This window comes from Strix aluco, chromosome 30 (assembly GCF_031877795.1).
Source record: "Strix aluco isolate bStrAlu1 chromosome 30, bStrAlu1.hap1, whole genome shotgun sequence".
NCBI classification, from domain to species: Eukaryota; Metazoa; Chordata; class Aves; order Strigiformes; family Strigidae; genus Strix; species Strix aluco.
In genome coordinates, this window is record NC_133960.1 from 2,108,727 (window position 1) to 2,123,205 (window position 14,479).

The 14,479-nt window shown below is 64.2% G+C and overlaps 1 protein-coding gene and 1 long non-coding RNA gene across 3 annotated transcripts; both read left to right on the top strand.

Annotated features, from left to right (window-relative positions):
- Positions 1 to 4,716, top strand: LOC141916792 (uncharacterized). The gene is made up of 4 exons (XR_012621186.1): positions 1 to 288; positions 642 to 827; positions 3,105 to 3,463; positions 3,914 to 4,716. It is a non-coding gene; the product is annotated as an uncharacterized LOC141916792 (long non-coding RNA).
- A 719-nt stretch (positions 4,717 to 5,435) lies between these two features.
- LOC141916665 (SLAM family member 8-like) lies at positions 5,436 to 12,524 on the top strand. 2 transcript variants are annotated; one of them, XM_074809392.1, is made up of 7 exons: positions 5,436 to 5,537; positions 8,348 to 8,689; positions 9,926 to 10,219; positions 10,315 to 10,434; positions 10,553 to 10,644; positions 11,520 to 11,644; positions 11,771 to 12,524. In XM_074809392.1, exons 1-6 carry the CDS (start codon positions 5,465 to 5,467, stop codon positions 11,634 to 11,636), a joined length of 1,038 nt encoding a protein of 345 aa, XP_074665493.1. In that variant the 5' UTR covers positions 5,436 to 5,464; the 3' UTR covers positions 11,637 to 11,644; positions 11,771 to 12,524. The 2 variants fall into 2 exon arrangements, with proteins under 2 accessions (XP_074665493.1, XP_074665492.1); XM_074809391.1 differs by having other exon boundaries at positions 11,520 to 11,627.
- Positions 12,525 to 14,479: the final 1,955 nt, after the last annotated feature.

Below are 14,479 nucleotides of genomic sequence, written 5' to 3' on the forward strand. Positions count from 1 at the left end.
GCGCCAGGGCAGGGTCAGACTGGCTCTTAGGAAGGATTTCTTTGCAGAAGGGGTTGTTGGGCGTTGGAATGGGCTGCCCAGGGCAGGGGGGGAGTCCCCATCCCTGGAGGGGTTGAAGAGTCGGGTTGACCCAGCGCTGAGGGATCTGGTGGAGTCGGGAACGGTCAGTGCTGGGTTAACGGTTGGACTAGATGATCTTCAAGGTCCTTTCCAACCGAGATGATTCTGGGATTCTGTGAGTTCGGCTCCTTCGCAGAGGGTCAGAACTGGGACCCAGCCCTGACGCTGGTGGGTTGAGCTCTGGCCGTGGCAGCGCGCAGCACAAGCACCCCGGTTTATGTTACCGGCTGAGCCCCTTCTGGTTTTAAACAGTTGGGTTTTGGTCACTAGCGTGTACTGGAGGGAAACAGGAGCTGGCCCTGGCTTGGCTTGTGCCGTTCTGGCCCTGGGTTCAACCTCACGCTTCAGGGTGTGAGATGGCGGCACCGGGGTGAGACCCCGACCCTGCACTGGGACAGGGCGGTAACGGGGTGGCTGCGGCAGGGGCACCCCATGAAATGGGGGCTGGAAGCGAGGCCCTGGGCTGGGGCAGCCACATGGCACCTGCAAGATCCCTATAAAATACTATTTTCTGTCTGCAGCGGGTGAGGAGTAGCGGTGACTGGCACTGGGTCCTTTCCTGAGGCCACACTTCCCTCTGCTGGAAGGCCACACGGACGCATCCTTCTCCATCCCGGACATCTCCTTTACTGGGAGCGGTGGGAAAACCCCGGAACCCTTCTGTCCTCGGGTCGTCACCTCCAGGGAGAGAAACAACCGTGTGCTGGGTGAGGAAAACGTGCGGCGGTGCCTCGGCCATGGCGCTTTGGCTGCTGGCGGAGGCAATTCGAAGACGACGCTGCTGGCGGGGCTGAGCTGAGCCCACGCTCTGAGCAGGCTTTGTCACTGCTGCTGTGACAGCGATGGGGACAAAGAAAAGTGGGCTCTGACGCCCAGGACCCCCCTTGCTCACCGAGGCTTGGCTGGGGGGAGGGGTGTGACACCATCTGGCACCCCCAGAGCCACGGGGGTCCCCTGGTTTTGACGCAGGGATGTTGCTTCTCAACCTGAGTCACCTGCTCCCCCCTTGCCTGTCTGGCAGGGGCAGTGCCTGGGGGGCACGGCGGTGGGGTGGGGGGGCACAGCAGGTAATGTGGCGTCCCCTCCTTGTCCCCCTGACCCTGCTGATGTGGGGACAGCAGCACAGGAGGTGACGGAAGGTCTCGCCGAGCTGCGGGCTGGCAGATATAGGCAAGGTGTGAAACCACAGCGGGGGGGTTGCTGTTCATAGACACAGGGTGTGAATGTGGGACACCCCCCGCTCCCCGTCCCAGCTTCGTGCTTTCGTTTGCCGCCATGCGAGAAGGCGGCGAGGGTCAAGGATGGGTGCATCTGCCTTTTCGGGGTCCCTTTGCTGGCCGCAGCCATCGGCTTCGCAGGTGGGTGAAGGGTGAGAGCGGGGGGGGTCTGCAGAATGGCCGGGGACAGGGGGGCTCATTTCAGCCGCAGCGTCCCACCCCTGCAGGACTCCGACCAGCTCCTCCTGCCCCAGCCATCAGCTCCCCCGCTGCGGGTTTTGGGGTCCCCCGTCGCTCTGTGCCTGCAACCCTGGGGTGAGGGACGAGGCAACAGGCTCCTGGGACCTCCCCCTCTTCTGCACCAGGTTTTTCTGATGCTCGATCACCCCAAGCCTGGGCACAGCCCTGGGGGGGTCCGTGCTGCTCTCCCCGGCTCTGCCCCCCAACAAGACGGTGAAGGAGATCGAGTGGAGCTTTTCAATCAGCGCCAGTGCCACCATTCAAGTGGCAGAATTTGGCCCCGGTGGCTTCGAGCCCCCCCACCCCAAGGACCAGTTCAAGGACCGGCTGGAGACAGCGCTGAAGATCGGGGCGGGGGGTGGGGGGGGGCCTGGAGCGGGGTGACTGCAGGGTCTACAGGGCTTGGACTAAGCTGCACCCGGCACTGGCGGAGGATCAGTTCTTCAACCTCTCCGTCTCCAGTGGGTGGTTGCAAAGGGGGGGATGGAGATTACAGAAATTCTTCAGTTTTGGCACTAACCGCCAGCACGCCCGGCCCCTCTGCTAGAGCAGCTGGGATGTTCCCAGCCCTGGGAACAGATTCGCCCCCGTGTCCCCCTCCCTCCGTGTGTGCGAAGTGACGATTTACGGTCACGTCGAGCTGAGTGCTCAGCAAATTCTGTGGTTTTCCTGGCTGCAAACAAGCGCGGTCCCTGCCCCCAGCCCCCTCCTCTCCCTCCGCCCGCCTGGGGCTCAGCACCGCTCCGCATCGGCCACGCACCGGGTTGCGGCTGCGTGCCAGGGCCCTGCTCTCCCCGACGCGACACGCAGGCGCTCGCTGCTCTTCACCCGCCGAACAGCAGCTGCCGAGCCGAGGCCGGCGAGCACGTAGGCGGCTTCAGCTCCCCGCTCCCCGCGCTGTTTCCTGACCTCCCGGCTCCGGCACGCTGCAGCCGCGCTGGGCTTGAGCTAACGGGCTCCAGCAACCGGCTACGGCACGGGGCGTTCGGCTGGTCCCCATGGCCGTGGTGGTTGTTGGGCCACATCCCGCCTGCTCCCAGCCTTCCAGTCACCCCTGAGCCCCCCGGGACAAGAGGGCAGCGGGGGGAGACCCACTTTTACCAGTATATAGAATCCCCTCCCGTTGCAGCAGCGCTGCCGGACCCCAAAATCCCAAGCTGGCACCTTTCCAAGAGCCCCGTGTGGTGCCACCTCGTGCTGCAGCGGGACCGGAGGCACCGTCAGCTGGATGAAACCCTGCGGGGAACTGGGGGGGTGTCAGGGTGCATCCCTGCTGCAGCGGGGTGCTCCGTGTTGGGGTGCAGCCCGGCTCCCCCCCAACACCCCCCTGAGCTGCGGGGCCTGGCGTGTGCCAGGGGAGAGGAACCGACCCACAGACCTGACCAGCGTGTGCTGGGGCCGGGGGGAGAGTGAGGCTCTTGGGGGGGTCTCTGGTATCTCCAGGCACCCACGAGCTGCCTCCTACCCCGCAAAGGGCTGTTTTGGCAGCCAGGCGTCCCCCCCACCGTGGTCTTTTCCCCATTGCAGGCTCCTGGCAGCCTCCGCTGCCACGCTGGAATTTGCCAAAGTCCCTCCGTGGCTCCGTCCCTGGTGAAGAGGGACGTGGTGACAGCTCAGACCTCCGTGTCTTCACCAACGCTCTCGGCTTTGCGCTGGCGCTGCCCGGCTGCCCCTTCGGGCCGGCTTCCCCCGTGCCATGGGGACATCCCTCGCTGTCACATGCCAAGAACCGCAGCCCATTCCCACGGCCGGCCGGTCCCAGCCGCAGGGAGCGGCTCTGGCAGTGACACGTGCCAACGGGAAGGACCTCACTCCAAAAAGGCCATTGAATGACTCGAGCGTGTCCAGAGAAGGGCAACGGAGCTGGTGCAGGGTCTGGAGCACAGGTCTGATGGGGAGCGGCTGAGGGACCTGGGGGGGTTTAGTGTGGAGAAGAGGAGGCTGAGGGGAGACCTCCTGGCCCTCTGCAACTCCCTGAAAGGAGGGTGCAGAGAGGGGGGAGGAGTCTCTTGAGCCAAGGACCCAGCGGCAGGCCAAGAGGGAATGGCCTCAAGCTGCGCCAGGGCAGGGTCAGACTGGCTCTTAGGAAGGATTTCTTTGCAGAAGGGGCTGTTGGGCGTTGGAATGGGCTGCCCAGGGCAGGGGGGGAGTCCCCATCCCTGGAGGGGTTGAAGAGTCGGGTTGAGCCAGCGCTGAGGGATCTGGTGGAGTTGGGAACGGTCAGGGTGAGGTTCATGGTGGGGCTGGAGGAGCTTCAAGGGCTTTTCCAACCGAGATGAGTCTGGGATTCTGTGACCTTGTGATGCCAACCTTGGGACTGGTCCTGGGTCCCACAGACACCCCAACATCCCCCCCAGAGAACCAATTTCTCAGCGTGATGGTGGGGGTGTGACGGACCCAGCAGCTCTGCTCGGTGTTTCCCAAAGTCCTGAGCCAGCGCCCGGTGCCTTCAGCCCACCCGGCAGCGAGCGGCTGCCCCTCGCCTGGGGAGCGCGGGGGATGTCCAGCGCAGCGATGCTTCACCTCACTGCGGATGTCCCAGCCCACGAAACCCCTCAGCGCCGGCTCGCAGGCAGGAGGAATTGGCAGGAGGAAGCCCCTGCCCTGCACAAGAGCCGGTGTCAGTCCCGGCGAGCGCCTGCCGCGGAGCCCCGTCTCCGATGCTTGACCTTCGTGCCATCAGCCGCCTCGTTCTCCTCTTCCTCGGACCCACCGATTTTCCCCATTTGCTGGAAATTTCAACTCAGCGACTTTCACTTCCCCTCTGCCCTCGAGGAGGAACTGGCAGCGTGGGCAGCGTGTCCAGCCCCTGCTCAGCTGCCCGCTCACCTCGGGGGGACCCCGACGGGCAGTTTTGGGGCATTCACTGGCCGTAAACAACCCGTGTCCCTCCCCACACCGGCCTCAGTTTCCCCAGTCGTTCGAGGATCCTCATTTGAAGGTGCCCCAGGAGAAGGGCTGGAGTTAACAGTCCCCTCGGTGCTTTCACTCGTAAGTGGGGAGCAGCAAACGCCGTCCCCGCTGCTCCGTCCCGCTGCGGGGAGCGCAGCCCTGCTGCGGAGGCTGCTTCCCCCCTCCCCATTTTCCACTTTGAGTTGCTGGAGGTTTTAAATAAAAAATAAGCTTTCTGTGCTGCTAATGGAAAGTTCTTCCTTCCAGCCACAGCCCCCGCAGCAGCTCAGGGCTCTTAAATCATGGCTGAGAGGGCTCGGGGGGGAGAGCGGGGGGCGCTTTTCTGCAGCCTCCTGAGGGGGGAGAGGTACGTGAGGGAGCGGGGGGAGCCCATGGGGATGGTTTGGCAGGTCCACGGCTGCCTCGGCACCACCGCCGACCCCTTCCAGGGCATCTATTCCCCAGGTGTGACCCCTGTGATTCATCCCGGACCGCGCATCCACTTGGGGACGTCCCCTCCCGCGCTGTTTTCTGCACCCAAGGGTGCTCGGGTACCCCCATACCCTCCCCCGGGAGCAGAGCTGCGGGGTGCTCCCACCGTGTAGCTCCAGGGTGCTCCCGCTGCCCTGGGTTTCCCCAGGCAAATGCTGTAGATACTGGGAAGCCCCATTTCAACGAGCCCTTGGGCCAGCGCAAGACCTGGCAGGGCCAGCGCTGATCCGGGCACCGAACCTGGGCTGGCGAGGGATGCCGCAGGGTCGGGGGTCACCCCAGCAGCCCACCCCCCCCTCCCCAGCGCTGGCTTCGCATCCTCGGCGGCGCAGCTCTCGCGCGCTTCCCCCGGTCCTCTAATCATTTCTGGCGAGCTAATTAATAAGCTGTGCCCCGCGATGCACGGCTTCCTACGGGTTGCAGCAAGAGGCAGATTTGCTCCTCCCCGTCTCTTCTGCCGCTGACTCTGCCCACTGAGCCGCACGAAGAACCGAGGAGGAGAAATGGAGGGGGAATTGGCCAGGAGCAAAGCCCGGCTGCCCTCGCTGCTCCTGGCGCTGCTCGGCCTCGGGCCAGGTGAGTGTGTGGGTGGCCACCGCCGAGCCCTCGTCCCGCGGGAGCCTCGTGGCAGGGGGCTGGCGGCGGGGTGGGCTGCGGGCAGGGATGCCGACCCCGTCCTGCCTTCTCCCTGCCTGCTGCGGGCTAATTGTAGCCCACCCCAACGCTGCCCCTCCATCCCTCCGCGCTCCCGGCCAGGTACGGGAACGCCGGCTCAGCGGTCCAGCCTTAACGAGAGGTTTCATAACGAGGCGGCGGCCGAGCGGCCGCAGACCCCCCCGGCTCCGTCCCCCCACGAGGGTCCCTTCGCCCCTAACGCGGCTTCTGCCGGGTGCCGCTGTCGCCCCACAGAGCCCTTTAACCCCCCCACTGGGGCCGTGCCAGATCCGGCTGCGAAGCGGCTCCTTACGTAAAGCAGGAACGAGGAATCCCCTTAATTCCCAGCGTGCTAATCCACACATTTAATAATTCCCATAAAACCTCCAATTCCTACAGAAAGCATCTAATAGTACGGGCAGATTAGCGGGGGGGGGAGGTTTATCTTCCTAACGATTAATTGGCTTCACGAGTAAGTCGGGCTGTCACCAGGCATCGGGCAGGAGGGCTGTGGCACAAGGTGCCAGCCTTGCCGCGCCGATGACAAATATCTGACCCAGCTAGATGGAAAATAGGTTGTTAATGATGCTTCGGAGTTTTCCAGCTGCTTGCTTTCATCAAAATTATTCGATAACAGAGCGTAGCCGGGGAGTGATGAGAAAGAGCAAAACCTGGGCTCGTGGTGAATAAACCCTGAGCTAAAATCTTCGGGTTTTAGGGTCTGATGGAGACCCGAGTTGGACTGATCCGGGTGCCGAATGCATCGTGATGCATCGAGCGTCAACATCTTTATCCCCGTCCCTCAGCCACCGGATCCCGCCGTGGGGTCAGGGCTGCGGAGACTCGGTTCCTGGAATCCTGGGGGTAAACAGGATGAGCCGGGAGGATGCCGGGGAGGCGAGGTGGCGGCCTGGCACCAGCCACCTTTTCCCAGCTGTCATTTCCTCCAGCCGCTCGTACAATAGCGCGGGGGCGGCCGGCGGGGACCCCCCCAAAGAGCCGCGGCGGGGCCGGCGGATGTGCTGCGGGGCGGGAGGGGGGGGTGGAAAATGCAGGCAGGGGTGCAGGGAGGATGCCCGCGTCGCTGCTCGTGCTGCTGCCTGCGCCGCTGCCTGCGCGGGGCCCTGGGCGAGCAGCCCGCGGTGTGAAGGCGGCGGGTAGAGCCGCGTGGGGGGGACGGACAGATGGACAGCGGGCAGACGGGGCACACGTGCACCTCCAGGCTCGGCACGGGGTGGGGGAAGAGCATCTGCCTGAGCCTCTCCGTAAGAAGCTCGATGAGCTTCTGCAGGCCCCCCCGCAGCTCCTTCCTGCCACTCGGGGCGGTGGGTGTCCCCTCCTGTCCCCCTCTGGACCCCAAACTCAGCGCCTCGGGACCCCCAACTTCCCCGTCACCACCCCGCTCCCACGCACGGGCTCAGCATCCTCTCTCCAGGCATTGGTGCCCATAGCTGGGGCAGCTTCAGAGGACCCCAAAAACTTCACAGTCACCCCGGGAAGTGTCAGAAATTTGGTCTGGTTTAAGATTCAGCCAGAAGAACGGGAATCGAGCCTGGGATAAGCAGGATCAGAGCGACAAAAGCTCCAGCGCCGGGGAGCGCTTCTTTATAAAGCAAAGCAAAGAGGCAGCTTGTAATGTGGGGCTGCTGGAGGGTTTTATACAAAGTAAACACTTGGATGTCTGTGTTTAATCTGCTTTAATATACAGGCACATCTGCTTCTGCCTCCTGCGAGCAGGGGGGAGCGGACGGGAGGCGGCGGGGGGTTGCAGGACCCCTCAACGCGGCCATGGTGGGGACCCATCCCAGCCGGGACAGGGGGCAAACTTCGCCCCAACTTCACCATCCCAAGGGTTGGGCATCCCGGTGCCCGCGTGGGACAAGGACAGGGAGAAGGGGAGGCTGTTCTCGCGGTGGCAGAGGGGCGTGGGGGGCCGCGGGGGCCGGGGCTGGCAGAGGAGACAGCTTGTAGGTAGGCGGGAGCTGCCAGGAGCGAGGGAGGTGGTGCCGAGCGGTTCCTGGCGTGATTTTGCAGAGAGCTGTCGATGCTGCCAAAAAAAAACCACGGTGGAGGCTCAGATGGAGGGGCTGAAACCTGCCCCTCGGGCGGGGGGAGCCGCAGGGATGGAGGCAGCAAACTCCATCCCTGCGGGAATCGCCCTGGTCCGACATCTCAGAGGTGGCCCCGTCCCTCCTGGGTGCAGAGTCCCCACCCCGCAGGGACCCCCGCAGCCGTCCCCGCTCTCCCCCATCGCCTTAACCCTTGTTGATCTTTCGTAGGCATCTGGGCCGAGGCGCGTTTTAAGGCGGACAATGAGGTTTTGCAGCCGCTGGCTGGAAACTCCTCCCAGACTCTGTTGGAGCGTTGTTCTGGTGAGAGCCCGGCCGCAGCGCCGGGGACGGCAGTGTTCAGATGGGGCACCCGCATCTGAACCGGTAGATCCTTTGATTTCTTCATGGCGACCAGTCTCCAAGCCCGGCATCCTTCCCTCCCTGCCGGAGCAGGAGGCGGCTCCGCCGGGATACAGGGTCTTTTGGGGGGGACATCCCCGTCCCCAGCCCGGAGAGGGACCAGCCGGCGGAGAGGAGACCAGGCGGCTGCGTCAGAGCAGGGAGATGCTGCTTCTTCTGCCCAAAAAGGGACCTGTCCCCGAGGGTCCTCCTGTCCCCGTCTTGTCCCCACTGTCCCCATCTTGGCCTCACGCATCCGCTGACTTTCTGTCTTGTCCACAGAGCTCCTCTTCGGCCAAGCCCGGGCACAGCCCCAGCAGGTGAACGGCGTCCTGGGGGGGTCCGTGCTGCTCTCCCCGGCTCTGCCCCCCAACAAGACGGTGAAGGAGATCGAGTGGAGCTTTTCAATCGGCGCCGGTGCCACCATTCAAGTGGCAGAATTTGGTCCTGGCAGCTTCGAGCGCCCCGACCCCAAGGACCGGTTCAAGGACCGGCTGGAGATGTTCAACGAGACTGCGCTGAGGATCAGGGCCCTGGAGCGGGGTGACAGCGGGGTCTACGGGGCTCGGATTAAGCTGCACCCGGCGCTGGTGGAGGATCAGTTCTTCAACCTCACCGTCTACGGTGAGCGGCTGCGCGCTGGGGTTCGGCAGAGGCGCTGGGGGCAAAAATAGAAATCCCTGAGTGTGAGCACTAACCCCTTTACAGAATCCCAGAATCATCTGGGTTGGAAAAGCCCTTGAAGCTCCTCCAGCCCCACCATGAACCTCACCCTGACCGTTCCCAACTCCACCAGATCCCTCAGCGCTGGCTCAACCCGACTCTTCAACCCCTCCAGGGATGGGGACTCCCCCCCTGCCCTGGGCAGCCCATTCCAACGCCCAACAACCCCTTCTGCAAAGAAATCCTTCCTAAGAGCCAGTCTGACCCTGCCCTGGCGCAGCTTGAGGCCATTCCCTCTTGGCCTGCCGCTGGGTCCTTGGCTCAAGAGACTCCTCCCCCCTCTCTGCACCCTCCTTTCAGGGAGTTGCAGAGGGCCAGGAGGTCTCCCCTCAGCCTCCTCTTCTCCACACTAAACCCCCCCAGGTCCCTCAGCCGCTCCCCATCAGACCTGTGCTCCAGACCCTGCACCAGCTCCGTTGCCCTTCTCTGGACACGCTCGAGTCATTCAATGGCCTTTTTGGGGTGAGGGGCCCAAAACTGAACCCACTCATCGAGGGGCGGCCTCACCAGTGCCGAGCCCAGGGGTCACATCCCTTCCCTGTCCCTGCTGGCCACGCCAGTGCTGGTACAAGCCAGGATGCCATTGGCCTTCTTGGCCCCCTGGGCACACTGCTGGCTCATTACCAATCCCCCCCAGGTCCCTCTCTGACTGGCAGCTCTCCAGCCACTCCTCCCCAGGCCTGTAGCCCTGCTGGGGGTTGTTGTGGCCCAAGGGCAGCACCCGGCATTTGCCCTTAGTGAAACTCCCCCAGGTGGCCTCAGCCCATCGCTCCAGCCTGGCCAGGTCTCTCTGCAGAGCCTCCCCACCCTCGAGCAGATCAACACCCCCTCAACACCCCCACCCAACTGGGTGTCATCTGCAAAGTGACCGAGGGGACACTCGATCCCCTCATCCAGATCATCAATACAAGTTGGGAAACTGAGGCACAGAGCAATGAGGGGGTTTACCAGCGTTGGGTTAGACCCCGACCGTTGCACCCCGGTGCCTGCAGCCCCTCAAGCTCTACAAAAGGCCAAATCCTGCCACCACAGGTGTCCCCGGGGTCCCCGTGCTGGGGACAAGCATGACGGTGGGGGTGAGCAGGGTGGAGAAATCCCTCCCGTCCCGCGCTGATCTGTCCCCGCCATCGGCCGCAGAATCGGTGCCGAGCCCGCGGACCCGCAGCCAGCTCCTGGCCAGCACCCTGGAGTGGTGCAACCTGACGCTGCAGTGCCAAGGCGCCGGCAAAGGCGCCGTCAATGTCACCTGGAAAAGGGACAACGTCATCCGGGAGCTGCCCTCCGACCGCCACCAGCTCTCCCCGGATGGGACCACCCTGCGCCTGGCCCTGTCACCCGCCACCACCAACGTCACCTACGCCTGCACCGTCAGCAACCCCGCCGACCACAAAGTCGTCCTCTTCGACCTGCAAACCATCTGCCAAAGCGGAGGTGAGACCCCCCCCGCGCTGGGGATGCTGGGGAGGGGGGATCCGGCACCAGCCTTGGGACAGGGCAGGGCTCAGCACCTCTCTCTGCCCTCCCAGGGGGACAGACGTCCTTCTCAAAATCGGGGTACATCGTCCTGACCCTCATCCTGCTGGCGGTGAGCTTGGGGGGAGCCTTCTGGTGTTGGCGGATGAATAGCGAGAAGGCGGCAGACCCAGGCAAGTGAAGCCCCCCCCACACTTCCCCGAGGGCTCACACAGCTTGGGGGGGGATGGGGGAGTGGGGAGGGGGGTCTCCCAGCACACACACCCCCCCTGACACCCCGCTCCTCTGCAGCTGCCACCCCCACGGTGCCCGCAGAGGAGAGCCCCGCCGACCCCCAGTACGCCGAGATCGTGCGCCGGAGCCCCCCGGAAGGTAATGACCAGGTGAGGCCCCGGGGGGGCTGGGGGGGGCCTGGCCACATCACGGTCATGGTCACGCTGGGAGTCACGGCCACACTGGGAGTCACGGCCATACTGGGAGTCACGGCCACACTGGGAGTCATGGCCATACTGGGAGTCATGGACATACTGGGAGTCACAGCCACACTGGGAGTCACGGCCATACTGGGAGTCACGGACATACTGGGAGTCATGGCCACACTGGGAGTCATGGCCATACTGGGAGTCACAGCCATACTGGGAGTCATGGCCACACTGGGAGTCATGGCCATACTGGGAGTCACGGACATACTGGGAGTCATGGCCACACTGGGAGTCATGGCCATACTGGGAGTCACGGCCATACTGGGAGTCATGGCCACACTGGGAGTCATGGCCATACTGGGAGTTATGGCCGTACTGGGAGTCACGGCCATACTGGGAGTTATGGCCGTACTGGGAGTTATGGCCACACTGGGAGTCATGGCCATACTGGGAGTCACGGCCATACTGGGAGTCACGGCCATACTGGGAGTTATGGCCGTACTGGGAGTCACGGCCATACTGGGAGTTATGGCTGTACTGGGAGTTATGGCCACACTGGGAGTCATGGCCATACTGGGAGTCACGGCCATACTGGGAGTCATGGCCATACTGGGAGTCATGGCCATACTGGGAGTTATGGCCGTATTGGGAGTTATGGCCATACTGGGAGTCCTGGCCGCATGAGTCCCAGCCCCAGTGGAGTCCCACCCCCACGGAACACCCATGGGTGCAGGCTGGGCTCCGTGCTGGGGCAGAGCACCCGCAAGGGCTCCCTGGGGCCGGGGAGCGGAGTGGGGCTGGGGGATCTCTCACCAACCCCCCAATTTCCGCCGCAGGGCCCCGGTCACCCCGAAAATAACCAGGAGCAGAGTCCGCCGCAGAAAACACCGGTCACCACCGTCTACGAGCAGATCCGCCGGGCGCCAGAGGACACGGCCGAGGAGGTGACATAGGCCCTCAGGTGCGGGGGGGCTGCCCCCAAAAGGGGACCAGTGCCGGGGGAGAGGGGGGGGGGTCTGCATGTGGGGACCCCCCCAAACTCCGTCGCCGCACGCTGCGGGGGCTGAAGGGCTCCTCTCTCCCGCAGGCACCCGCAGAGCCGGAGCATCGGGATTTCCCGGAAGGGCTGTAAAGTGCGTTGTGTGCCAAATCCGAACCCCCCAGCCCCCGTTTCGGCTCCGGGGATGGGAGGCACCATCTCGGGGTGACAGCCGGACGGACGCTTCCCCCCCCCCCCTACACACACACCTCCAGTTTCTCTCCAACCTCCTTGTCTGACGCCCTCCGAGACTGTTTGGGGAGTGGGATCCCGGACCGAGGCAGAGATGAGCTGGGGCACCCTCCGTGGTCCCCGGATGCCCCGGGATGCTCCGGGATTGGGGGGACCCCGGGGTTCACCTCCCACATGCCGCCGCTGCCGGGCTTGGCTGGGGCTGGGGACACTGGGGAGGGCAGGGGCACATGTGGGTCCAGAATGAGACCCCCCCTGGGGCAGATTGACCCCCCCCACCCCTCCCCAACTCCCCTCCCCCAGCCTCCGGCTCCCCCCGGGGACCCTCTGTGGGGAGATTCCCACCCCCAGAGACACAGAGGGGGGGCCTGGGTGGCATCTCCAGGGCCACGGAGGGACACAGAAGGGACCGTCGCCTGTGCAGATCCGCCGAGAAACACCCCCCCTTCCCCCCCCCTCCCCGTAGCTGTCGCCCGTGTAGCCCCATCGCGACGGAGGGGGTGTCTCACTGCCTGTGTGTCCAGCACCTACTGTCACGGGGGCCCCTCGCTCGGCCAGACCTCCCGCCGTTGTAAAAAGAGCAAATAAATGTTGGTGAGATCACAGGGGAGAGCTGCGGGCGGGGTGTGCACGCGTGTGCACGCGTGTGCGGGTGCGCTCACACACGCCTGTTTCTCTCTGGGCATCTGCACGTCGGACCCGTCACAGCGAAAGCATCCCCAGGGGCTGTGTGAACCGCCCAGGTCTGGGGCTGTGCCCCGAGAAACCCCAACCCGCTCCCCTCGTGCGCAGGGGGGTGACGCAGCCGCGTCTCGCTTCCCTTTTCGGAAAGGCAGCAGCGGGGTGACCTCTTCTTGTGGTCCCTACGCTGCCTGGGGCCATCCCCCAGTCCCCCCCACACCCCCCAAAACTCAGGGGGCTCTCGCAAGCTGACTCTCCATCACAGCCAGGACACGGCGGGACCCCCGAGGGGGTGACAAGTGGTGTGGGGACAGGGCTGGGCTGTCCCCAGAGACCTGCTCCTCTTTTGCGTGTCTCCTGCTGCTGCTGGAGGGGGTGGTTCTGGTTCCGTGAAAGCTTCTCGAGTAAAAATTTTGCTGCTCATGGGGAGAAACTGGAGGAAATCCCAGTGGGAAACGCAGCCTCAGGGTGGGGGACAGACCACCCTGGATTTGGGGACAGGGCATCCAGGTGTGGGGGACAGGAGCATCCCGGGCGCTGGGGACACGATATCCCAGGTGTGGGGGACAGGAGCATCCCTGGCACTGGGGACAGGAGCATCCTGGGTGCTGGGGACACGATATCCCAGGTGTGGGGACAGGAGCATCCCTGGCACTGGGGACAGGAATATCCCGGGTGCTGGGAGCCCAACCAGGACAATTCCGAGGTGACAGGGACCTTCTCCCCTCGGTTTAAACCCTCCTCGGGAGGAGCAGCCACCCCAGCTTGGCCCCGCGCTGGGGACAAGGACTCGTCCCTACCAGGTGCACCCACCTCCGCGCAGGCAGCCGGCCCAGCTGGCGTTATTTACCCAAGAGCAGGAAGCAACAGGCAGCATCCGGATCCTTCCTTTATTTACTGCACCCGGTTCCCGGGGGAAAACAAGGGCTGGGCAGGGGGGACCAGCTCGGGGGACCCAAGTCCCAGCTGGAGTCTTTGGGGACCAGCACCAAACCTTTGGTGCAGCGAGAGGGGAAAGATCCCACCGCCCCCAACCTCTGGCCGGGCCATGCCAGGTGGGGCTCAGTGATGTCCCCACGGTGTCCCCACGGTGTCCATCCCATCGCCACTCCCCTGTGTTGCTGTCTGGGGGTGGATTTGCATGTTCACTCCCTCCACGCCCGTGCGTAGAGCTGAGTTCAAGGCTTCGAGCTCGCAGCGTTGGAGCGATGGGGATGTCACCCGGCCGCCCCCGGTCCCCCGGCCCCTGGCTGCTGGCCCCACTCCTCGTGGTGGCAGGTAGGCATGAGGGGAGGGCAGCAGCCATGCTGGGAGGGGACCACGGCTCTTCCAGCGCTTGCAACCCCCATTTACAAGCGAACCCCCATTTCTCAGCGACCAGGCGGCGATGGGCGAGAGCTGGGGAGCGCGGTTTCGGGTCCCAGTTGCAAAATGAGCGTTAGCCCTGGGGGGTTAGAAAATAGGTGAAATATTAGGGGTGAAAACAAGATTTCCCTCAGCGAAGGAGCTGGGAATGATGCAGCGGGGGCACCTCGGAGGGTGAACTGGGGTGAGCTGGGGCTGCTTGTTGGCAGCCGATGGGGGAACCGATGGGGGGTGTTTCTCAGCCACCCCTCCTCACTTTAGTACCGGCATAAATCAACCCCCGAGGGGTTTACGGTCCCCGGTGGGGCTGAGACCCCCGGGGCTGGCGCCTGGGGCTGGTTGATCCTTCTTCTGCTCCGCAGCTGCTGCTGGGCACACGCTGCTCGACCGACGCGATAGAGGAAAAGGGAAAATTAATTTTGGCGAGTCACAGAGGAAGGCAAGGAGGGGCGATCTCCCCTCTTTGTTTGCCGGCGCGTTTCCGTGAGGAGGAAGAGGGAGAGCGAAGGGCAGCTTGAC

Bases quoted from the DNA above. Each gene is read 5' to 3' on its own strand.
- LOC141916665 (XM_074809391.1), top strand. From the start codon at position 5,465: ATGGAGGGGGAATTGGCCAGGAGCAAAGCCCGGCTGCCCTCGCTGCTC. The intron at 5,538-8,347 runs GTGAGTGTGTGG...TCTTGTCCACAG, and splicing joins GCTGCTCGGCCTCGGGCCAG to AGCTCCTCTTCGGCCAAGCC. The intron at 10,645-11,519 runs GTGAGGCCCCGG...TTTCCGCCGCAG, and splicing joins CCCCGGAAGGTAATGACCAG to GGCCCCGGTCACCCCGAAAA.